Source organism: Chanos chanos, chromosome 13, assembly GCF_902362185.1.
Source record: "Chanos chanos chromosome 13, fChaCha1.1, whole genome shotgun sequence".
Lineage (NCBI taxonomy): Eukaryota > Metazoa > Chordata > Actinopteri > Gonorynchiformes > Chanidae > Chanos > Chanos chanos.
The window spans coordinates 18627455-18651125 of record NC_044507.1 but is presented as its reverse complement, the minus strand read 5'-3'; the positions used below and the strand labels follow the sequence as shown (position 1 = coordinate 18651125).

The 23671-nt window shown below is 38.5% G+C and overlaps 3 protein-coding genes across 3 annotated transcripts; 1 reads left to right on the top strand and 2 right to left on the bottom strand.

Annotated features, from left to right (window-relative positions):
• Positions 1 to 1234: 1234 nt before the first annotated feature.
• On the bottom strand, positions 1235 to 5364 carry ubfd1 (ubiquitin family domain containing 1). Its single transcript, XM_030790500.1, has 7 exons — positions 5346 to 5364; positions 4007 to 4288; positions 3699 to 3907; positions 3248 to 3313; positions 2827 to 2932; positions 2513 to 2595; positions 1235 to 2323 (listed from the first exon to the last, which is right to left on the bottom strand). The coding sequence occupies exons 1-7, from the start codon at positions 5359 to 5361 to the stop codon at positions 2213 to 2215; spliced, it is 873 nt and encodes a 290-aa protein (XP_030646360.1). The 5' UTR covers positions 5362 to 5364; the 3' UTR covers positions 1235 to 2212.
• A 776-nt stretch (positions 5365 to 6140) lies between these two features.
• LOC115826520 (UNC93-like protein MFSD11) lies at positions 6141 to 11824 on the top strand. The gene is made up of 13 exons (XM_030790389.1): positions 6141 to 6449; positions 7609 to 7664; positions 8119 to 8226; positions 8421 to 8500; positions 9244 to 9340; positions 9725 to 9783; positions 9904 to 10048; positions 10261 to 10310; positions 10399 to 10464; positions 10602 to 10727; positions 10824 to 10998; positions 11109 to 11244; positions 11672 to 11824. Exons 1-13 carry the CDS (start codon positions 6348 to 6350, stop codon positions 11822 to 11824), a joined length of 1353 nt encoding a protein of 450 aa, XP_030646249.1. The 5' UTR covers positions 6141 to 6347.
• A 2879-nt stretch (positions 11825 to 14703) lies between these two features.
• LOC115826065 (uncharacterized) lies at positions 14704 to 18134 on the bottom strand. The gene is made up of 10 exons (XM_030789741.1): positions 18127 to 18134; positions 17934 to 18016; positions 17654 to 17768; positions 17371 to 17525; positions 16794 to 16957; positions 16528 to 16663; positions 16338 to 16434; positions 16128 to 16197; positions 15899 to 15981; positions 14704 to 15800 (listed from the first exon to the last, which is right to left on the bottom strand). The coding sequence occupies exons 1-10, from the start codon at positions 18132 to 18134 to the stop codon at positions 15071 to 15073; spliced, it is 1641 nt and encodes a 546-aa protein (XP_030645601.1). The 3' UTR covers positions 14704 to 15070.
• Positions 18135 to 23671: the final 5537 nt, after the last annotated feature.

Genomic DNA, 23671 nt, shown 5'->3' with positions numbered 1-23671 from the left:
TTAAAGTGGGTTTGGAACAAAGCCATATAAAGCTTTAACAGAGTGAGTTTATAGGAGGTTATCAAAGTCCCACCAACTCAGGTACAGTGTGTTACCCATTTTTAACTTCTAAAAAATGAGTGACACACTGCTTCAGCGTTTTCTAATCCTATAGCTCCATACTGAATATCATAAATCCAGTACCTGCTGGTAAATACGGGCCTGAATTCTAAGCATTTATGGTATAAAATCAAGCGTGGATGTGGCGAGTAATGACTTTCTGGTGAAGACTGGCTTGTGTATTTGTAGTGCCGGGACTACGAAGTGCTGTGGCCACCACTTATCATCTGATAACTTGACAGATAACAAGGGAAACATAAGACACTATTTGGAGTACTTACAGGGAGAAATGGAAAACATCTGGATGAAATGCATAAGAAATGCTCAATTAGAAAACTGTGCATCTTTTTAAACGGGCTTAACTCTTGTGGTATTTAAAAGGGAAAAAAAAAAAAGACTTTTTTTTTTTTTGCTAATTTGCAATTCATTCTACTGAGCCTTTAACTCAGTTTAACCCTGGGTTTTTCGATATTAGAGATAACATCTTAAGATGCTAAGAACAAAAAAGTTGTCACTCCAAACAGAAGCCCTGACATAACTACATACCAAAAAAGTGTCCGTACATTACACAGTGTGCCTCTGAAAACTGATTGATAACAGACTTCTTGGCTAACAATCAGAAAACATGGAGATAATTCATCAAGGCACAAAAACAAAGCCATTTAGGAGCAGGTCAGTGCTGAAATCTGGTATAACCTGTTGTCCGGAACCTTGAAACCCTGTTTTTTTTTCTTCTCACCAGCTCCAAAGTATGCTTGAACCGAAAGTGAGACAATTAATAAAAAATTAACATACAGTACATCTCAAATATGTCTTTAAAAAAAACTTATTTTGGTTCAAACTCAGAATATCAGAAAACATTTTGCGTATGCTACGTATACATGTCACATAGGACAGGGGTTAAAAAAAGGTCATGCCTGTGCCAGAACTAAATGGAACATCTAATCTGTTAAATTCTTGCTTTTCCCGTGTTCCCTTGTATCTGCTACAGACGCCATTACGTCATAGAGTGATCTTTGTACTATCTTTTGTTTTTTTTTAATCTATAAATTTTATTGAAATATAAATGCTCATGACCGATTAGCACCACATTTCTTTTTATACGAATAACAACACATGCACTTGGCGAGATGATCTGACCACAGCCCCACTGGCCACTAACAGTGCATCACAGATCAGAAATTACAGAGGTTATGCAGGAACACAGTGTGCCTAATTGAGGCATTTTCACATCATGTATTTTCTCAGAATAACTGAAGTTTGAGGGGGTGAGTTTGTCTCAGACGGTACCTTTGGAGCAGGGAATGCCAAATTACTGTGCCTCTGTAAGTATAATGCAAAGGAAACATGTTTTGCTTTGAGGAAACAGAGGCACAGCACAAAAGTTCTGATTTAGCACCTTGTCTTAAAATGCTTTCAGGTGTATGAGTTTTAATGTTACCACGTCACCAATTGTGAACAAGCCCCTCGCTCATAAATATCAAATCATGTCGGTAAACAAAGTTCACACCGAGTAACTTGTCAATAGTCATGACACTTATAGCCAGTAGATACTGATAATTGATATTTTATACAGTGAAATTGAGATTACCCATAAACTTTCACATTAACTGTTTAGGAGTCATACAACAATACTGTTTCACATCTATGCTGTCATAATCCACGCCACGAGAGAGAGGAAAAAAAAAAAAAAGTAATTGGCCATTGTGAACTGTATTCAACTTTGGCAAGCTTGCTTGGTTTGTATTGTAACAAAGAACATATTAGATAAAAATGTTCTAGTGCATCATTTCTTTTCCTTAAATAACTTTTATTTCTTTCAGAATAACTGGGAGAAATGTATTTGCAACTTCTGTACAATTCTGTGTTTATCCTTAGATTTGCTTAAAAATTGAATGATGAAACAGGCTGAAAATGGGATGCTTCCACTTAGTGCACTTGAAACCCAAAAGGTCATGTTTCGTCCACCAGCATTCCTTCAGTTTCATAAATTTTCCAAAAAAAAAAAAAAAAAAAATCAAAAGTTCTTCAGATCATCGTATTGGCTCCAGTTATAATTTTTCAATTACTTTGTTCTGAATCCCAATTCTTCAGTGTCTATTAAGGAGGCACATTAGAAGTACTGCCATTTTCCGAGCACTGTGTCTTTGATTGCATCAACAAACTGTGCAGGCACCCAGTAGACCCAATACTGTGAGGCTTCCGTTGGACCCAGCTGAAATGCCTAAGGCGATACATAAAAAGAAAGAGGAACATTCGGTATCAACAAATCCACAACCAGGAAGGTCAGATTTCAGCCTACACCTTATTATTATTATTATTATTATTGTTATTGTTTACGATTTCTCTAAGTTAAATCTGAAATAATAGTTAATAATGTAGTATAAAAGGACATAGTTAAGAAGACAGATACCATCATGTGATAGTCTTCATGACCTTCAATTGGTTCGGTTACCACGTTTTTGATAGAACCCATCGGAATTTTCTCTGTTCTCTCTATGGGGAATATAACATTTAATTTTACAAAAAGAAATAATTTAATTTTTACATTTTTTTTTTTTAAATAACTATGATCAATATTAACTGGACTGCAGATGAAAATTAGCCTTAGGCTAACTCTGGTACGTTTAATATTGTACATAGTCCTTTACAAATAAAATTAAAAAATAAATAAATAAATAAATAAATAAGGATCAGTGCGATCACCGAATTAGCAAAAGAAGTCACCTTTAGTTCCAATCCACAGCTGATCCTGCTCCAGTTTAAAAGTCAGCCGCACTTTTCCGCCGGATTTGTTGTACATTCCGGATAAAGGCACCGTTGGTAAGCGCTCCTAAGAAGAGCCAAAAAAAAAGAGGGCAGGGGGACACTTGTTGGTACCACTTATCTCTTATCACACATTTGGCTATCTTCTCAAAATAACTGCAACTACACATAAGAAGTTACCCAACATACTCTTAAGAGTGTTCCACAGTTAAATTAAGCTGCATCAAACATCAAAGAATCCAGTCTGTGCCTAAACACAGAATGTTTTTAAACATGAGTAATTTTTCTTCTACCAAATGCGCAAAAGATAAAATCAAAAATTTCCCCAAATGCTTAATACTGGTGTCAGTTTCTTTTTTGTTCTTGGTATAGTGACTCTTACCTTTGCTCCTTTTATAGATGGCATTACATCATCAGGTTTTCCTTTGTCCAGGACTTTTCTGTGTTGCTGTAAAGAGGGTTAACACAAATGTACATCTACTGTGACATGCTGGGCAGACATTTCATTTGATGTAATATTATCAACTGTAGGCCTTTTCCACTGTATTGTAATTTCTTATGTCAGAGTTAATCAAGCAAGGCCCTGTAATGATGTTAGAGGTATGAATTGAATTCTGTCAAAACCCCATAATAATTTCCTTAAGGTTTGTAGTAAAACTAATGGGAGAAACAAATGGAACTATATCACTATCAAGCACAAAAAAATGAAAGAAAACATTGTGATCTCTGTTTATGAGGTAATAAGATCTGACTGGTGCACTTATTGTAAGTCGCTTTGGTTAAAAGCGTCTGCTAAATACTAAATTGTAAATTGGACATATTATCATTCTTACCTTTTGCCTACATAGAGGTTCTTTTTTGTTTTCCTCAGCTTTAACTTCTTGCTGAATTACTTCTTTTGGTGTATTTACAGCTAACACATCATTTATTGTTGATCCAACTACCATTATTTTTGCACCATTTGTTACTTTAATTTCACGAAGTGTCTTGTCTTCTGGTAGCAGTCCTTTGTACATGACTTTCTGCATAGCCGGCGGAAGACCTACGTCAGGATAAATACAAGTTATTAGAAACTAACCTAAACGTTTACAATTTGATGTATATATATATATATATAAACAGCAGTGAGTGACACTCCTACCAGTAAGTGTGTGAATCCTCTCTTTCAGTTTAGCTCCGGTTCCATCTAAAGGAATTTTGAGATCATATTTATTTTTGTTCCAAATAATTTTCAATTCCACCATTTCTTTTCCTTCATCACTGTCCTCTCCGTTACTGACAGCGGGGACCTGAGTTGAGGAGTCTTCCCCGTCTGTCAAAGACACTTGTTCAGTCCCTGCTGCGTCCGCTTTGTTTGTGTTCTCGCACAATACTTCTGGTTCCTTAAGACTGGCTGCAGTTTCCATTCCCAGTCCTTCACTACCTGTAAATACATTTCTTCTGTTAAATTAAACTTTAGCATGAACATAGCACATGATCGAAGTGAGTAAGATGATCATTTGACTTTGATATATTAAATATTTGAATGATAACTGGACATGTTATCCTGACTATGCTAGACCACCTTAAATCATGCAGCTATGAAGCAACTCGTGTTGTGAAGCTTTATTATATGCAAGTCATGGTCCAGGTTATATCATCTTAAACCACGAACGTTTAAAATGATATGGACTGGTCAGTAGAACGATGACAAATTGCTTGCTACGTATTTATGCTTAATAAGGCACAGCGTGTTTAATATGAAGCACACTAAAAATAAGTTCTGAGATCCTTTAGGTTTTGATGCTAAGCCAGTTTATGGTACGCTATCTGTCTTGACAACGAAAGCGACTGAGACTGTTGTCAGTGTGCATGAACTCTTCTGATTTTTTACAGCTTACTTTTACGCTTGAAACATAACTTTAAAATGGCATGAAAATAAAAACAGATGAGTCAGTGAAAATGTGTCATGGAAACGTGTGTCTTTCTAGCGGGCCAGCCAGTTTTACTTTCAACTAAGTCAAACTTGGCTAACGTTTGCGGGCTAAATATGTATAGCTGGCAAACTACACTTGGAGGCGCTGAAACGTCTAGAAAGGCTTGTTAACTGGTCTGATAAAACAACTTAAACGAAGGCAATTTTCACACAGTTCAGTTGATAGCTGTTTAGCATCGACTGACTGAAAAATGTTAAGTCATACTGTGGTATCTGGGAGAAAATAAAAGAAATAACCACCAGCAACAAGGTGTTTGTGACGCTGGCTAAATAGCAAAGCTAGCTAACAAGCTTGTCAGTTTACCTAGCTCGGTTAGCTTTAAGTTTTCGTTACAGGTAGGATAGCAATCCACAAAAAAGTCTACTGATATCATCCTGACAAGTTTAAAGAAGGCATGCCTTGTATAAAATGCATGCTAGCGATTGAGATTAAATTGAAGAAAATAACAGAATGTGTCACAAATGATGTCGAAACCGCATTTAAGTAGATTTTCTGGATACCCACCATCCTGGGCCGCCATGATGATTGTGTACAATATGAGATATGCCTGCTGGGAGAGACTGTGCTGTCATTCAGTGGACCACCTCGGCCCCCGTAGCAATTTAGCGATTCTAAAATCTGGAAACTCTTAAGCAACACAACGGGAAACAAACACTGAACATGTTTATCTGACCTTCTCAAGCAGCGTTCAGGTTAACTAACTTTGGGGCGAAACGCAGAAAATTATGTTGCACGTTTAAGCCTTTTCAGAGAAATAGCTTCGGTACCTACTTAATGTGAATTACATAGTTTCAAGCGAAGTAGCACAAGTCATTGTCGTCGCCATTCGTGGATTTTACTTTATATCAGTGTCAACATAGTAATGTTTTAGTAGATAGACAGTGTATGAAATCAGTTGGTATGATTGACGTTGGCTGATTAGGCGTATTGTTTATTTTCGCTTTGCATGAGCCAACTTTCATCATAATTGAAATGTGAATAAATAAACTTAATGTTGACCCACAAATCTGCTACCATGACATCGTTAGCCATATGAAATGGTTAAATTATTGCTAACATTTCGTTGCTTCACGATAATTTTCCCTTTTTGCTTCATAGTTAAAGCTGAGAAGTGAATTAATAAGGATGAACTAGTAGCGAGCATTTTGGTTGTTGCTGCCGCTGCTCCGGAGAAAACATCACATGGACTTTTATGCATTTGCAATATTGAGCCAATGTGTATGTCACGAGAACTATTCAATTTGGTGACCTAGAGATGTGTGCCAGAAAGAACTTCATAGAACTTCTGTAGTCCAGCTAGCGTAGCTAAGTCAATTGAACAGAAAAACGGTCATCTTACTCGCAGGAGACTTTAGTCCGTTTCCCCAAATTCTAGCGTGTACATAGTTGAGAAGGATATGTCTTTACGGCTCAAGTAATGTCACATTACGAGACCCGCCGGTTTGTTCACACATTTAGAACACTTTTTTAAAGAAGAAAACGTTAATATAATTACAGTAACTTTTAATGCTTCTCGAGATGGCCGATATCCGGACGTTTAATGTTGTCATTTTGGGAATCGGATTTTTGTTTATTTTTACTGCTTTCACCACCTGTGGGAACATTGAAGTAAGTTTTGAAGAAATCAGTTGTCCTGTGCTTTGTAATTTTAACTTAAAATTAAAAGTAATTTCGGCATCTAAAGTAATGTTAATGCAAATAAATTATGTTCAGATTTTATCCAGAAATATAAAACATTGTTTCATCAATAGAAATAGCTTTAGTATGACTTTAAAAGCTTGCATGTTCTCAAAATTTCCATGCATTGATTTTCTGGAAAGCGGTGTATAGCTGCATTGTTCGAAAAATCTTGTGTCAGGCGCATCTCGTGTTGTTGATTTGCTTCATCAGTCTATGTATTATCACGCGTCACAACTCACTCGAATGAATCCAAAAGTCACGGTGCTCATTAGTATGTGTATTCTGTAGTCTTAAGCGTGCATACGGTAGAACAAACTAAGCTTTTTTAAATTTAGATATTCGAGATGGCCTTACAATGAAATTCTCTCTCTCTCTCTCTCTCTCTCTCTCTTTTCAGTTTGATGAGTTATGTTTTGTTCAGTTCCTAAGAAATGTACTTCTTTCTAAGAAGGCTCGAGAATGAAAACCGGTTCTGCTGAGTTAAAAAAAAACAAAAACAAAACAAACAAAAAAAAAGATCTTATTGTTTTTTGGGCAACCTAACCTCACCTCAGCTCACCTCACCTCACCTAAAAACAGGATGTTACAGAGTTATCTTTCAGTGTCACTATCAGGAGTCACATGTTGAGTGGTTACGATGTGGGTGATTGGAGGCATGGAGGAATAGGATAAGTCACTGACACAGCTATTCATTGAGATAACTGAAACTTTGCTCCTCTCTAGCACAATCCCACAAAATACATGAATTTAGACTTTCCCCACTATAGATAGTGGTATATATCTAAATGGCAGAACACAATGTAACTATAGGATCTGAGGTATCTCTAGCTATATAATAAAAGTTATACAGGTTATTATTTTGGGATGAACCACTTTGTAGCTTCACACAGTTAAAGCTTTTCCGTGTCAGTGTCTATTTTGTGAGGAGATTTGATCAAGAAAACCTGTACTGGACTCATTCAGAAAAATGACCATCAGTGAGACAGAGATCATGTTAACAGTTACCTTTTTCTAACTGTGACACTGTCTTTTTGGCTGCTCATGATGCAAGATGCCAGTATTACTCTTTCGTGTTCTTTCTTTTCAGCAAACCGTGGTGAAAAGCCTGAGTAATGATACCTTTACTGGAAGTGGGTATCACAGGTAAGGGTGACGGTGACAGAATCAGCATGGGTGGGAGGTTGGGTAGACTTTACATATAGTTTCATTACGTTCATTCTCACCCATTAATGAGAACAGCTTATTCTACACTTTAAGAATATGGCGTAGCTTCTTTTAACACGCTTTACAGCTGTCTGTCATCTCACTTTTTGTATTGTATTTATACATTTTTGTATATGTATTTAACTTGCCATCCATTTTCATGTAGGCTTGATTTATAAGCGTGAGGAACTGGTAGATTCAGTGTTCAGCTCAATTGAAATTTTAGGAATTATTTGTATTTTTTTTTTTTTTTTGTTTTGTTCTCTTGTTGGATGACATCTTTGGATTCAGTAATATATTACTCTTTGAAATGAGGTTCTGTTTCAAACTTTAATGTGTCAGTGTTTGAAATGCTTGTATTTTACGTGTTTGTTTTGTCCGTTTCTCTCCTCAGCCTTGGGATAATTTATGGAGTTTTTTCGTTCTGTAATTTATTAGCGCCGACAATCATTGCAATAATTGGACCACAGTTTACCATGTTCTTCAGTGGAATCCTCTATAGGTGTGTAACCCTAAATAATCCCACTGTAAAATGCTCATTTTAGGACCTCATTTACACTTTTTACACGTACAATTTTCTTATAAAAATATTTGTTTTGAATGCCACTAGAGTAAAATCGTCATAGTTTTGGTTGTTATTTTGTATTTATAATTTGCTCATAGTTTTATAATTATTTATTTTTCTTTTCCTCATAGTGGCTACATTGCTGTATTCATTAGCCCATCCACATGGTCCTTTTATTTTACTTCAGTACTCATTGGCATTGGAGCTGCCAGTAAGTTTGTTTCTTCCATGTAAATTATTTTTTTCTAAAAGAAAATCTGTTGAAATCCTCCAGTTTTGCAAGGGTATCATCATTTTTTTTTTTTAGCTGAAAATACAATTAAGTGCATCTACAGTCGACTGCCAAACTAGAGACAGTATTATACATGAATTACGTAAACAAACTGTTCTTGTTGTTTTTTTTCTCACACATATAAGAAGTAAGTAAGTTATTATTCTTTCTCTCAATTGTAAAAGGTGAAATGATAGATTAGGGAGAGTAGGGAAATGTCCCTGCTAATGCAGAGTTTCTGCAGGCTTGATAAAGCACATTTTAGTGTTTTGTGACTCACGGACATGGGTTCTTCTGGTTCTACTCACACTGAAATAGACTTAGACAGGAATCTGTGTCTGAGTTAGATAATGGGAGGAGCACCTTTCAAACAAAGGCTTTAATTGTAACCAGAGCAGTTTACACTTCTCCTCTGCGACACACTTTTATGAAAGCATTAGAGTAACTCTAATGAACATGAAAATTGAAAGTATTTTTCAGATGATGTCAGTCAAAGGAATTGTTTGGGACACGGTTAAATATATATTTATGCCCTTTTCTCTCATTTTTAACACTTAGGTTTATTAATGTTAAATTCTCTCTCTCTCTCTCTTTCTCTCTCTCTCTCTCTCTCTCTCTCTCCCTCCCGCCCTCTCTCTCTCTCTCTCTCTCTCTCTCTCTCCCTCCCGCCCTCTCTCTCCTAGTGCTTTGGACGGCTCAAGGACACTTCTTAGTGGAGAACTCTGATGCTGCCACTATCAATAGAAACACCGGAATGTTCTGGGCTCTCTTACAGTGCAGGTAGGATATACTGGCCTAGTTTCAACTTCCAGTTGAGCCTGACCTCCAGTTCCATGTGAAATTTTAGGGTTTATCTCTAAACATCACACTTGAGAACTCACCTTTATTTTCAGTTATTGTTGTGTATTAAGTATGTCAAACTTCTTTTAAATAAGGAAAAGAACAGCAAGCCTCCCCAGTGCTGACATCTCCCAGTCAAAATGATCATTGATTAGACAGAATATGCTAATCTAGTCTATCTTTGATAGTTAGCATTCAATACCTACCTGTTTTTGGTTAGACTTACCAAAAACAGACAAACAACTTTTAGACAAACAACTTTTTGATCTTTGATTTTTTTTGCTTACACTTTTATTTGAATGATTCTTTCTGTTTTCCTTACAGTATGTTGTTTGGCAATCTATATGTTTACTTTGACTGGAAAGGAAAAACTGAAATCACAGGTAATCTACTTATCGAAAATATCACATTTTTTATTGTGTATTTTTGTGTGTATGTGTGTGTTTTCTTATTTAATTCCATCTATGTAACCATACCTCATGTTTTGGTCTGCTTGCTGACAGAGGGAGACAGAAGGACTATGTTTGTGGCCTTGCTGGTCATCTCTGTACTTGGAACTCTAAGTTTTCTGGTACTAAGAAAGACCGGACAGCAGGAGGAGCAGTTGTCTGAAGAGGAGGGACAGTCCTTATTATCAGCACGCACGATGTAAAGATGGGAACTGACACACTACACATGATGCAGAGTTATTTTTGGATGGTTCTGTCTATACTGACTCTTATTAGAATTGAACAAGTCAAAAAAGTCATTTATAAATCTGGGTTTGTTTCATCCAAGTAAAGCAATATTCAGATATGCTTCCCACTCCCCTGTTGTCTTTATCATGTTGGTTAACTGTATTTCTGCCTCATGTTTTACAGCTACAAACAACGAGCTAATTGTGCCGTAAAAGAAGCGAAATCGGAGTTCAGTAAGTGTATCTACTTTTTTCTGAGTTTTCTGAATTTTTAGGTGACGCTTTATTATTTGAGTGTGACTGTATTTCTTGTCCTTTTAAGAAACGATTTTGCAGCTTTTTGGCTCAAAAACCATCTTGCTCCTGAGCAGCTGCATGGCCTACAGCGGTGAGTGTGTACCCATGTGTCATTTCTGTCAGAATAACGTCCTACAACCCAACCTGCCCATTTTGTCAGACAGCTAAAGTCGTCGTGTTATTGGTCAGGTTTCTCTGTCAATCATTTCTTTTGAACTGCCTTCCTAGGTCTGGAACTGTCATTTTACAGTGGTGTGTATGGAACGTGCATCGGGGCAACCACACACTTTGGAGATGCGGCCAAAGGCTTAATTGGGCTTTCAGGAATTGTTGTGGGCATCGGAGAGATTGTGGGTACGTCCGTTAACCTCAATACAAAATGATGTTATAGCTGTGTTGTGAATATTTTGTCCGTGACCTTGAATGGTTGGTCTGTGTTTTTTTTTTTAGGAGGGGGGCTGTTCGGGCTCGTGCTGAAGAATAACCGCTTCAGGCGAACATCCGTGGTCTTTCTGGGCATGGTGGTGCATTTTGTCGCCTTTTACCTGATCTTCCTCAACATCCCTGACGATACTCCGGTGGTTTTCACAACCAGCTCACAGCATAAGCCATATTTAACTCCAAGGTAACGTCAACATTTTCTATTGCCCCCCCCCCCCCATCTTTTACATTGCCTCAGTATTTTCAAATCCGTTCTCTTTTTTCGCAATTCTGATTACGTTTTCCATTCTTCAGCGTGTCCATTGCCTTGCTGTGCAGTTTCTTGCTCGGCCTTGGGGACAGCTGTTTTAACACACAGCTCTACAGCATCCTAGGGCGGGTTTACGTGGAGCAAAGTGCACCAGCCTTCGCCATCTTCAAATTTATCCAGGTAAAGAACAGTTCCTACTCATACATCGTTACATAAGGCTATTTACATCAAAAGAAATGTCTCATTCTTTAATCAGAATAACTAAGAATCATGGAATCATTTTCATATTGTCTGTATACAGTATGTGTGGATCAGTATCGCTGAATGACTTTTGCATTGACCATTATCATGTATCTGGGAATGGTACTGGTTTTCTGTTTACAAACAGTGCCCATAAATCTACCCATTCACAAGGCAATTTAGTCTCCCCATGGACATGTTAGTATCGTGATTTTGATACATCGATTACGCAGAGCTCAGTGATAATAAACTTCACGACAAAACACATTCCATTAAATCACCGAGGCTAATCACCCTGGTGATTTAGGAATTTACGATAGTAGAGTGTCTGGGTTAGCTCTGTATTAATACAGTGTACCCGTGTCAGTCTGTTTTCGCAGCTCTGGCCTTCTTCTACGGCGGCTACCTGCTCCTGACCTGGCAGCTCTTGATCATGGTAATCCTGGGCTTCACTGGCACTCTCTGCTTCTTCGTGGTGGAGAGGATGCACAACGCGACCGCCGACCTACACGAGTATTAGTTCCTCCCACACCGATATGTACCACCCAGGATCCACAATAACTAGCGTTTTTTGACACCAAAAGGTTTTTGACACAAAAGCGCACTTGCACTATTTATACACAAGCTATTAATGAGAAGTAAAACACTAATCATGTCGTCGTAAAAGCACAAAACACTAATTATTTCATTGGAAGTTTGGCCATGTTATTGTTTCTTTTGTTTATTTGTTTCATTTTTCCTTTTTAATATTAAGAGCAGAACAGAACCACATACACTACAAGGCGTTTGAACGTTTCAGTTTGGTTGCTCTGCTGTCTCTTAGCATGTCTCTCAGGGCCCTTACTCATTTCTCTGTAATTACTGCAGATTTTCCTTTGATGGAAATATTTCAATGATTGTGCTGGTTTTAGAATTAAAAAAAAAAGATTTTGATAGGTAGACGAAAAAGACATTCAGAATTGTTTTGTTTTAACTATTTTGGTTTTATACAGGCGCAATAATTCAGTACTTCAGCCATGCATTGTGATTTTTATTCTATAATGAATTAGATTGTTTGGCTAAGGAAGAGAATGTCGATGGATGGAGTTGAGCCATTTTTCAGAAACCAAAGATGAGTACCAAAGTCAGTGCCAAACTGAGAGCTGCCCACTCCCCGTTCACTGTAAACAATATGAGTGACACTTTATTCAGCCAGTCAGAAGACAATGTAAAACTATGACATTGTGATTTATATCTATCTAATACTTTGTGATTTGTAAGGGGAGGCTAATGGCAAGGTTTCAGTCTGGACCTAGTGACGGCTTCTGAGAAGGGAATTCCTCTTCCTGTGCTGAAAATGGTACAAACACTAGTGACATGGAAAAATGACACTGATTTGTCATTTGTACCAGTGTGGTGTCAGGGCAGTAGGCCTAAAGATGCTGTTTTCTCTAGTCACCCTTTTTCTGCCGTTTCACAGAACATTGGAGCTATGCAATGTTTCCAAAATATGAACCATTTCAACATTATGTCCTCAAACATTTGATATGGAAACAGTTGTCTGCATTTCATTTTTTCCTCTTATGTGTTGGCAATTGCATCATATGAGATAAGTGCTTTTTAAGTGATCTTTTTTTACATTATTTTCTTTTAATAAATAAAGGATGTTAGAAAGAACAGCACTGTGTTTTGGTTGAAGGTGTGTAGTGTGGTAGTTTTATATATATGTGTGTGTATGTGTGTATGTGTGTATGTGTGTATATATATATATATATATATATATGTATGTATGTATGTATGTATGTATGTATATATGTATATGTATGTATATGTGTGTGTGTGTGTGTGTGTATATATATATATATATAGTCAACCTTGTGCTTTAAACAGGGCAAATTTATATACAGTGTTAAAACAAGGTATATTTTTTTTCCAAATCTTTTCATTTCATATACTACTTCTAATCAAGCAAATAGCCTATGGCAGTGGTAAGCCTGCAATACACCCAGTCTGCTTACTGCAGGTTGGGTAGAGTCTCTTGTCAGACATGAACTGCATCTCAAATATCAGCTGTTGTTGAGCTGCAGTACATAGTAAGTCCAGGAGAGGGAGCCATAGCCACAATGATAACTTGGAGCAATTTCAATAGAGTGATGTTTTCACCATGGTTCTCCAATTTAGTACTGACAGCGTATCTCTCAGAGTTCTGTCCTAAAGTTATCCTATGTAGTTTACTGACAGCAGTGTGGTGCATAATCGCATATCAACAGCCCTTACTACTGTGGCTAGGCTACAGGTTTCAGTAACAGTATGAAGTAAGCGGCATGATGGAGTAGCGCTTCAGTGAACCTGACCAAAGGCGCTGCTAGAAATTTTGGGGCCTATGAAAGAATATGATATTGGGCCCCCCCGAACCTTAATAGTTCTATTATTAGTGTACTATGAGGGCCCCCTATCAGTGCCCCCACCCCCGTACTGTTACATCCCCTAAGAGAGACTGTTCCTGGTTCAGATTCACTCTTCTTCTAGCTACTATAAATATGATTATAATTTACTAACCTTGGGAGACTGTGTTTTTTAAGACAGTTTTAAACCGACTGTTTACGAACTAAGTGTTTTCCAGGCATGTAATTTGAATCTATATTACTATATATATACTATATATATTTGAAACATTCGGGTCAAATTTCTTTTTTATTTACTTATTTATTTATTTTTATTTCATCTGCATCTCTCAAAAAAACAGCAATACAATAATGAAATGATCAAAAGGCAAGCAGTGCTATTTATGTAATGTGACTCAAAGCACGGGCCTGGTCAGCCTAATGTATGAAGACCACTACTTATCCAAAAGTAAAAAAACAAAACAAAAAAAAACAACTGGTACTGACAGAGAAACATTTAAACAGTTCCTGAGAGAGGGAGAGGGAGAGAGAGAGAGAAAGAGAGAGAGAGAGAGAGAGAGAGAGAAAAGAAGGAAAGAGAAGAGAACAGACAGTCTGGACATGACACCCATCCTCTGTTCATAAAAGTACTGGTCTGAAAATGTTGTGTCAAAGATACGAGAAATCTTTTTCATTTATAATATATCAAGGTATACTGCATGGAGGTCTTCATATTTGGGTAACATATCTTACAAAGTAACATTCAACATCTTTTAGGACAGAACCATACAAGAGCAATTTTATAATATGACACTAAGGAGAAGACCAGACATTCTTACATATTTGAATATTCATCCACATTCAGATTCTATATAGACGCTTGGTGACAAATGTGATTAGTACTTTAACCAAGCACTTCCTCCATGTCTTGCAAGAGGTACTGCTTACTTTGTCACAAGCCTGCTCGACAAGATAAGAATAATGTGCAAAACATGTACAGCAACAATTACTCAACATCACGCTCATAGCACTTTAAGTAATTTTCCCCTCCTTAAAATGATACATACTGTCAAGAAGAAAACCGTGGCTCTCAAAAAGATCAGAAACACACAAAAGATGTTGACAACAGAGATCTTAAATGTGCTTGGTTTTGCGCTTTTGCCCTCACGCTTTTTTTTCTTTCTTTCTTTTTTTTAAAGAACCACAGTGGCCTTGGTGCGGAAATATGAAAGGCATACTTGTGGGAATATGCAAAGCAGATAGAAAAAACATTTTCTAGTGATGACTTACACAGTGCAAAAAGTGCAACTCCAAGTATTTTTTTCAGCTCCAGAGAGTCAGGCCACTCCCATTGGCCAGGGCTCAGAGTTTGGACAGCGATTGGCAGAACTTTATCACAGGCTTCATAACGCTTGGTATTCATTATCACATGGCTCAATGCCGCTGGTTAGCACAGGTAACTTGGTACAGGGTGCGTTTTTGTAGAGCGCCATTTTGTCCTTGCAGAACTGACTTAAAGCCGTGAAGTTTATTGGCTCTCGTGGCAGGCTGAGACACTGCATCTCTGCGCTGTTTTCTTTCCTGGTGACCTCACTGAAACTCTGATAACCAGCATCCAGACTCTCAATCTCGAGACCTACTGGTGGAGAAGCGCTAACTGAACAGCTGCTAACTGGTCCATAATCAAAATCAGTTGGTATGAGAGGGGTGCATTTGCCAAACAAAACAGGGATTGACATCTCACTTCCACTGGAATGATAAGCAGAGTCACACCTGATCACTTTCGGTCTTAAAAATGAAGATCCGTTCTGAGACGATTCTTCATAAGTCTTGTTGTTGTAGAAAGACGATCCAGAACCATTTCCAGAGTCTCCTTGGTTGTCAAGACGATATCCGTCCGATGATTCCAGATTTCCACAAACGTTATAAGAATCATTATTGTGGACAACATGTGATATTTGAAGAGATGGATTGAACTGACTTAAGATTTCAGATACAGCCTTTTCAACCATATCTTGCATGTTGTTCTGTTCCTGACAGACTGGAAAAACATTTGGGTAATCAACTGAGGTTGAGCCTGTGTTAACAGTTTGGTTACTGTTTCCTGTGCTATCATCAGCCAGTGAAGGAGCCCTGTGATGAAATGAAAAGAAAAAAAAAGAAAATACTCAGGTTGTTATAGTAGACTAGAGGTGACCCGCATTTGCATATAAAAGCAAATAATTCCTTACCAGTGTTTTTCTTCTATGTCTAGTTTGGGAATTTCCACTTGAACTGATGATGTGTCAGTTTGCATTGGATGCATAATTGAAAACTGAAATAAAGCGAATTAAACATGAAAAAGTACTTCACGTTTAAAAAAAATGCTGAATTCTGATCACATTACGAGCACAACCTCCCTGTACTGAATAATATCTTAATAAACACTAAACAGGAAATAGTAAGCATCAAAAAATTCACCTTGTGTTCATCTGGAATCAAATCTATTTTTGAAGGTTTAGGAAGTTTATCCCACCACTGTTTCTTGACCCTGAAAAGTTTGCAGAGAAAGATCCCAATGTAAGAATGTCCAGAATTGACTTATTCAGTAATAATTTGACAACAGTTCGCACAAACACACACATGGGTGCACACACACACACACTCAAAAAACAGGAATAAACAACTTACTTTCCATAGTAGTAAAAGGAAATGCTTATAACAATCATGAGAATGGCACACAAGACCACAACGATCAAAAACTCGTAGGCTCTTGGAGGAGATGCAGCTGGAGGATACATAGAGATGAAATTTTAGATTTGGGTTAAGACAAACAATACAACACATTATAGACGGCTGTAGACTTTAGAAGAAGACTTACGAGTGGTAAATTCATGTTCATCACTGAAGTCACTGAATCTGGACCCATACTCAGGGCTTATACACCTGACGGTTACGACATAGTTGGTGTTTGGCTGCAAATGCTCGCCCACTATCTCAAAGGATCTTGAGTCCACCTCAACATAAATAAAGCATAATCAAAAAAAGCTTTTTTCCTTGTTGACAAAAGTTATTTTCCTTGTTGACAAAAAAAATCTGTTTATAATGGTTATGAGAATGTATTGCTCTGAGGTAGTGATATCGTACCTCTCTTGTGTACGTTTGTGTATCTCCCTTGATCCTGTAGCTTAGGTGTGTCACCAAAGTATGAGGGAAATTGGCACGCATGTCATAGTTGTGCTTCCAAGTGACAATGAAATTTCCATGTTTTGTTTTATTTACTGATAAGATGGTTGGAGCTTTGGGTTTAACTGCCGAGAATAAATACCAAGACAATAATCACACAGCTGTTTGAAGACTGATGTTACTCACTAAAACGATTCCTCTCCAATATTCTACCTAAGAGGAAGTCAACTCTCCACTTCCGAGCGAACACACCTGAAAGAGCTACATATGTTCTTTGTAAGAGTGTGATGGAACCACGCAGGGTTCGAATTGGGGGGGGGGGGGGGGGGGGGGGGGTTTGGGTTCTGACTCCCCTGATTAAGACTTGGACCCCCCCCCCCCCCCAAAGAGGTAAAAACGACATTTGGGGGGGGGGGGGGTCTTGTCATTTATAAATCCTATGCTATATAGCCCTGGAGAAAAATTTGACCCCCGCAGTTTCCACTGTATAATTCGCACTCTAGAACCATGTATGTGAAATGACGAGTATTTCACTCACTTATTCCCGTGGAGTTAAATACTTTGGTGTGCTCGACTTTTCCTCCGTTTAGTAGATGAACTGCGTACGTCTCTCCAGAAAAGAAAGCGTTCACCTTACATTGACATTTGAAAGTTGCATTGATATCCGCCGCCTTGAAATTGCACCGGAATGAACTGCGGAACAAGAAAGAAAAATCGGCACACAACTTCAGCAAACTCTGAGTCAAGAGTCTGGTTACATGGAGGGCAAAATGGTTACCATTTTTTGCAGTTGCGTATTCTTAAAAGAAAAAGGTTCTTACCTGTCCATTACCTCAAGTCTCAATTCAGCGCAGTTGATGGCTTTGTCGGAAGTCATGTCGCAATCCATATCAGTTTCATAGTCAATGAGGCACTGGAGATCCACAGTTTTCGACACTGAAATTATTCAGATTGTTTTAATGTTTTGGTAATCACTGGACACATTTTTATCTGTATTTCGACCCGCAACATCTGGCAGTTTACGGCATTGTGCTTTAACGAACTAACTTGATAAAGAAATAATGAAAAATAAAGAAATACATTTATAAATACAAAACTTACTGTAGGACAACGTAGAGGCGAAGTAATTGAGAGGCAATACCACGAAGAAGCATGCTGGTCCCCAAAACATACTGCCGTTTCGCCTTTAAAACAGACAAAAAGCTTTGTTGTTAAGCCAGCCAAAAAACGTCTGTCGTCAAACCAACTACAGAAGTGAAATGAACCGTAGACGCCTCCCTTGTGGATTATTTACCTAGCCATGGCGTTTTAATCCTCTTAACAAGAAAGTCGTACAAATGAAGTCGTTCAGCCTCTATAACACTTTAGTAAAAGTATATGTATATGGTTTACTTAAACGATAAGCCCATGCGTGTTAAACGAAGACCACAAAACTACATTTGTGGGAACAACACAACCGTACTTCCCTTTTATGCAGGGATGGTCTGGCGTAATGTAGGTGGGTTTCACTGGAAATACGTTCTCTAATGTTTCCGAGTTTGCCTATTTTGGTAAACTCAAGCTGATCTATCATCAGTTGTCTCTGTCCTTTCTTTCATTGTCATTGGACCAGGAAGAATACCAACTGGCCCTGGAACAGCTGTTAGCGAAGGGGGAAGCAAAGACGTATTTCCATGGAATTGTCACAGTCCCGCCTGGTCACGTCTGGCTGCTTTACAGCCTACAATATTTACTTTCCAGATGCTTTCAGTCCTCCACTCGACATTAGGTCGGGTTTATGCTGAGCAAAGTGCACCAGCCATCCACATCTTCAAATTCTTCCAGGTAAAGAACAGTTCCTAGTCATTCACCATCAAATAATGTTATTTATTTCAAAAGAAATGCCTCACAGTTTAATCAGAACGACTACGAACATGGAATCATTTTCGTATAAATCTACGCATTTACCAGACAATTTAGTCTCCCCATGGACATGTCAGTATCATGCTTTTGACACATCGATTACGCAGAGCTCAGTGATAATAAACTTCACGACAAAACACATTCCATTAAATCACCGAGGCTAATCACCCTGGTGAATTAGGAATTTACGATAGTAGAGTGTCTGGGTTAGCTCTGTATTAATACAGTGTACCCATGTCAGTCTGTTTTCGCAGCTCTGGCCTTCTTCTACGGCGGCTACCTGCTCCTGACCTGGCAGCTCTTGATCATGGTAATCATGGGCTTCACTGGCACTCTCTGCTTTTTCGTGGTGGAGAGGATGCACAACGCGACCGCCGACCTACACGGGTATTAGTTCCTCCCACACCGATATGTACCACCCAGGACCCACAATAACTAGCGTTTTTGACTCAAAACGTTTTAGGGTTTTTTTTTGACACAAGAGGACACTTGCACTATTTATACACAAGCTATAAATGAGAAGTACAACAGTAATCATGTCGTCGTAAAAGGACGTGTCATTGTTTCTTTTGTTTATTTGTTTCATTTTAGCCCTTTTTGATGTCGTGAGCTGGGCGGCAACGGTGGCACAGTGGGTGGCCTCACAGCAAAAAGGTCTTGGGTTCAATTCCCGGCTGGGGTCCTTTCTCCCGGCATGTTCTCACCGTGTCTGCGTGGGTTTCTGCCGGTCTCCTCCCACAGTCCAAAGACATGCAGGTTAGGTGAATTGCAGACACTTCCTCTACCCTGCGATGGACTGGCGAGCTGTCCAGGGTGTTTCCCCGCCCTTTGCCCTATGATAGGCGCTCCCAGCACTCCCTGCGAACGTAATTAGGATGAGCGGCTTTGATAATGACTGAGTGAGTGAATATTAAGAGCAGAACAGAACCATATACACAACAAGGCGCTTGAACGTTTCAGTTTGGTTGCTCTGCTGTCTCTTAGCATGTCTCTCAGGGCTCTTACTCATTTCTCTGTAAGATTTTCCTTTGATGATAGACGAAAAAGACATTCAGAATTGTTTTGTTTTAACTATTTTGGTTTTATACAGGCGCAATTATTCAGTACTTCAGCCATGCATTGTGATTTTTATTCTATAATGAATTAGATTGTTTGGCTAAGGAAGAGAATGTCGATGGATAGAGTGGAGCCATTTTTCAGAAACCAAAGATGAGTACCAAAGTCAGTGCCAAACTGAGAGCTGCCCACTCCCCATTCGCTGTAAACAATATGACTGACACTTTATTCAGCCAATCAGAAGACAATGTAAAACTATGACATTGTGATTTATACCTATCTAATACTTTGTGATTTGTAAGGGGAGGCTAATGGCAAGGTTTCAGTCTGGACCTAGTGACGGCTTCTGAGAAGGGAATTCCTCTTCCTGTGCTGAAAATGGTACAAACACTAGTGACATGAAAAAATGACACTGATTTGTCATTTGTACCAGTGTCGTGTCAGGGCAGTAGGCCTAAAGATGCTGTTTTCTCTAGTCACCCTTTTTCTGCCGTTTCACAGAACATTGGAGCTATGCAATGTTTCCAAAATATGAACCATTTCAACATTATGTCTTCAAACTTTTGGTACGGAAAAATGTGTTTCACCTTTTCCTTTTTTTTCGCTGGCAATTGCATCATATGAAATGAGTGCTTTTTTAAGTGATGTTTTTTTTTTTAACATTATTTTCTTTTAATAAATAAAGGATGTTAGAAATAACAGCACTGTGTTTTGGCTGAAGGCATGTGTTGTGGTAGTTTATCAAATATGTAGTCTGCCAGCACTGTGCTTTACAGAGGCAAATTTATATACAGTGTTATAACAAGGCACAGATATTTGTTTTAAATCTTTTCATTTCGTATACTACTTTTCATCAAGCAAATAGCCTCTGACAGTGGTAAGCCTGCAATACACCCAGTCTACTTCCTGCAGGTTGGGCAGAATCTCTTGTCAGACACAAGCTGCATTTCGAGTGCAAACTGTTGTTGAGCTGCAGTACATAATAAATCCAGGAGAGGGAGCCATAGCCACATTGATAACTTGGAGCAATTTCAATAGCGTGCCCTTGTTCTATGAGGGGTGGAAGTAACAAAAATTATTTGATAAAAATGGAGGTGATGAACATGTAGGTGAATTTGAAAATACAGTGGTAAAAATGGATCTGAGATGAAAAAATAGCTTGATAAATTATGAAGCGACTTGATTAAGGTCCTCTTATTAACGTATAAAATTTTACATGGGCTTGTGCTTGCCTACGTATCTGACTTAATTGCACCCCCCTCACACCCTGCACTCTCAGGATTCTGGACTATTAGTTGTTCCAAGAGTTAAAAAGAAGTCCGCTGGCAACCAAGCCTTTTCCTACCGCTCTCCCTTCCTCTGGAATGGTTTACCTACAGAAGTTAGGGAGGCAAACTCTCTACATACCTTCAAAACCAGACTAGAAACCTATCTATTTTCTCTAACTTATGGATATTATCATTTTGGTTTGACTTTGTTATAGACATGTAAAGCCCTTTGAGACTATAAAGTGATATTGGGCTCTAAATAAACTTGTATTATTTTTATTGTATTATAAAGCGGATTTGATTAAATAGTGATTCTTCAACTATGGTAATTTTTGTGTCCCTGGAAGAAATAAGAAAGACAACAAACATTTCTATATTTTTGTTTTTGTCACACGTACTTCACACCAAGAGGAACTTATAAAAAATAAACAATAGCTCGGCCATTGATTTTACTATATAATAAGAGGCCTTTATGTATGGTTTTCACTATATTGCCTTTGTCCTTGGCCAGGGCCCTTTCTGTGTGGAGTTTGCCTGTTCTTCTTGTGTTTGCGTGGGTCTTCCGGGAGCTCCAGATTCCCCCCACAGTCCAAAGACATGTAGGTTAGGCAAATTGGAGATGTAAAATTGCCCCTAGGTATGAGTGTGTGCATGAATGTGTTTGTCTGTGTGTCTAACCTGTGATGGACTGGTGAACTGTCCAGGGTGTTTTCCTGCTTTTCGCCCAATGAATGCTGGGATAGGCTCCAGCACCCCCGTGACCCGAATTAGGATAAGCGGCTTAGATAATGAGTGATTGAGTGAGTGATTAGAACAGTCGTGATATGATGAAAACAGAGCCATGTTTCATCATTTTCAGTCATCACTCACAACATACATTTGCCATTGATCATTTAAGGAAAGTAGCTTCAAGGATGGAAGGTGGAAGTAACAAAAATTAATAGATTAATAATGGAGGTGATGAAAATGCATGTGAATTGAAAAAAAAAGGGGGAAAATGGATGTGAACAGAAAAAATAGACTGATAAATTTTCAGTTGATCTGATAAGCTCAATTGACATTTTATCTGAAACAGTGTTGCTCTGATAATCAACTTGACTGACATTTATCGTTTACAGCAAGCCGGTTTTTGTTACTTCTGCTCAAAATCTCAATCAAAAACCATGCCCACTACCAAACTGATCGAGTGTTTGGCTCTCAACTTGCAGAGAGCTGAGGGTGTTGTGCCTGAAAGCGCCCTATCCGGCCCGGCTGCCCAATCCAGTCTGCACTTGCGCATAACTCCGTAACCGGAAACACGACTCATTCCTGCCTGATTTGTACCAGCGTGTGTAAACAGAACACTTGACGGCAGACACAGAGTTCCGTTCTGCACACGAGCGTAATTGTGTAGTCGGGAACACAACTTATTGCTGCCTGATTTCTACCATGCATGAGTGAACATCTTAACGGAAACCGAACACTAGACGGTGTAAGTCCACGGTCCGTCCCCGGAAGCACCATCCGTTCTGCACATGCGCAAAAGTCAGTGCATGCGCAGAACTGAATCTCTTTTACGACACTGTCCGGTCCGTTATACACACGTGTGTTTTTTTCCGCCGTTGTTTTAACTGTGCATACAACAAACACTTTAACTTTTTTACTTTTTTTGACACCGACTCTACCTCACACTCCCTTTTGGCTGGACACTGGTTAAGTGTACCTGTGTACTTGTACTCTGCGTTGTCTGTATTATTTTACTCATCAGTGAACACATTACAAAGCAGAAAAGACTTTGTAATTTGTTCAAAGTCTCTTCAGTGTCACTTTAGTGATGTCCAACCGTGCCATAAGATTTACTATCGCACCCTCTCACGTAACAGGGCTCTGTGCCCTGGAACTACTCCAGCAATAGACTACTTAAAATCTGATTGAGTACTGATTCGTCAGTAATGAAGGACTTAAAGTATGACCATCTTTTTTCTGCTTAATTTTTGATTAAGTTCAAATATTAACCATCTTGACTGAAACACATTTTCATTTTAAATTAATGACATGGTCTGCGAAGAAATTTTGCTTATTCATTTATTTAACATGTCTTGTGTGTGACATTTGTTTTAAAGTGGGGAAAAAAACCCCTTCCAGATGGTCTTTAAATTTTCTTTGCTGTTGTGGTAGTGTATGACTGAAAACAGTCCTTACTACTGTGGCTAGGTTTACAGGTTTCAGTTCCAGTACGAAAGAAGCGGCATCACGGAGTAGCGCTTCAGTGAACCTGACAGCGGGTCACAGTTTCCTGCAGTGTGAGATAAAACATTCTTAGTGTCAGTCTCACTGTACACACTGAGTAATTTTATTATGTTTGATTAAGATTCAGGATAAGTAGCTTAGATAAAGAGTGAGTGAGCGATTAAAATCCACCATTTCAACCACTGTAAAAGAGGGTTGAATTACCCTCTTTTCCAACATTGCTTACACACACGGATGTAACGGTACTGCAGTGTTGCTTGATGGCATTTATAGACACAGATGTCTTAACTTCATGGCATATTATAAATTGCTGATCTGGTAATGTCTGGTACTGTCACGTCTCCTAAGAGAGACTGTTCTTGGTGCGGACTCACTATATATATG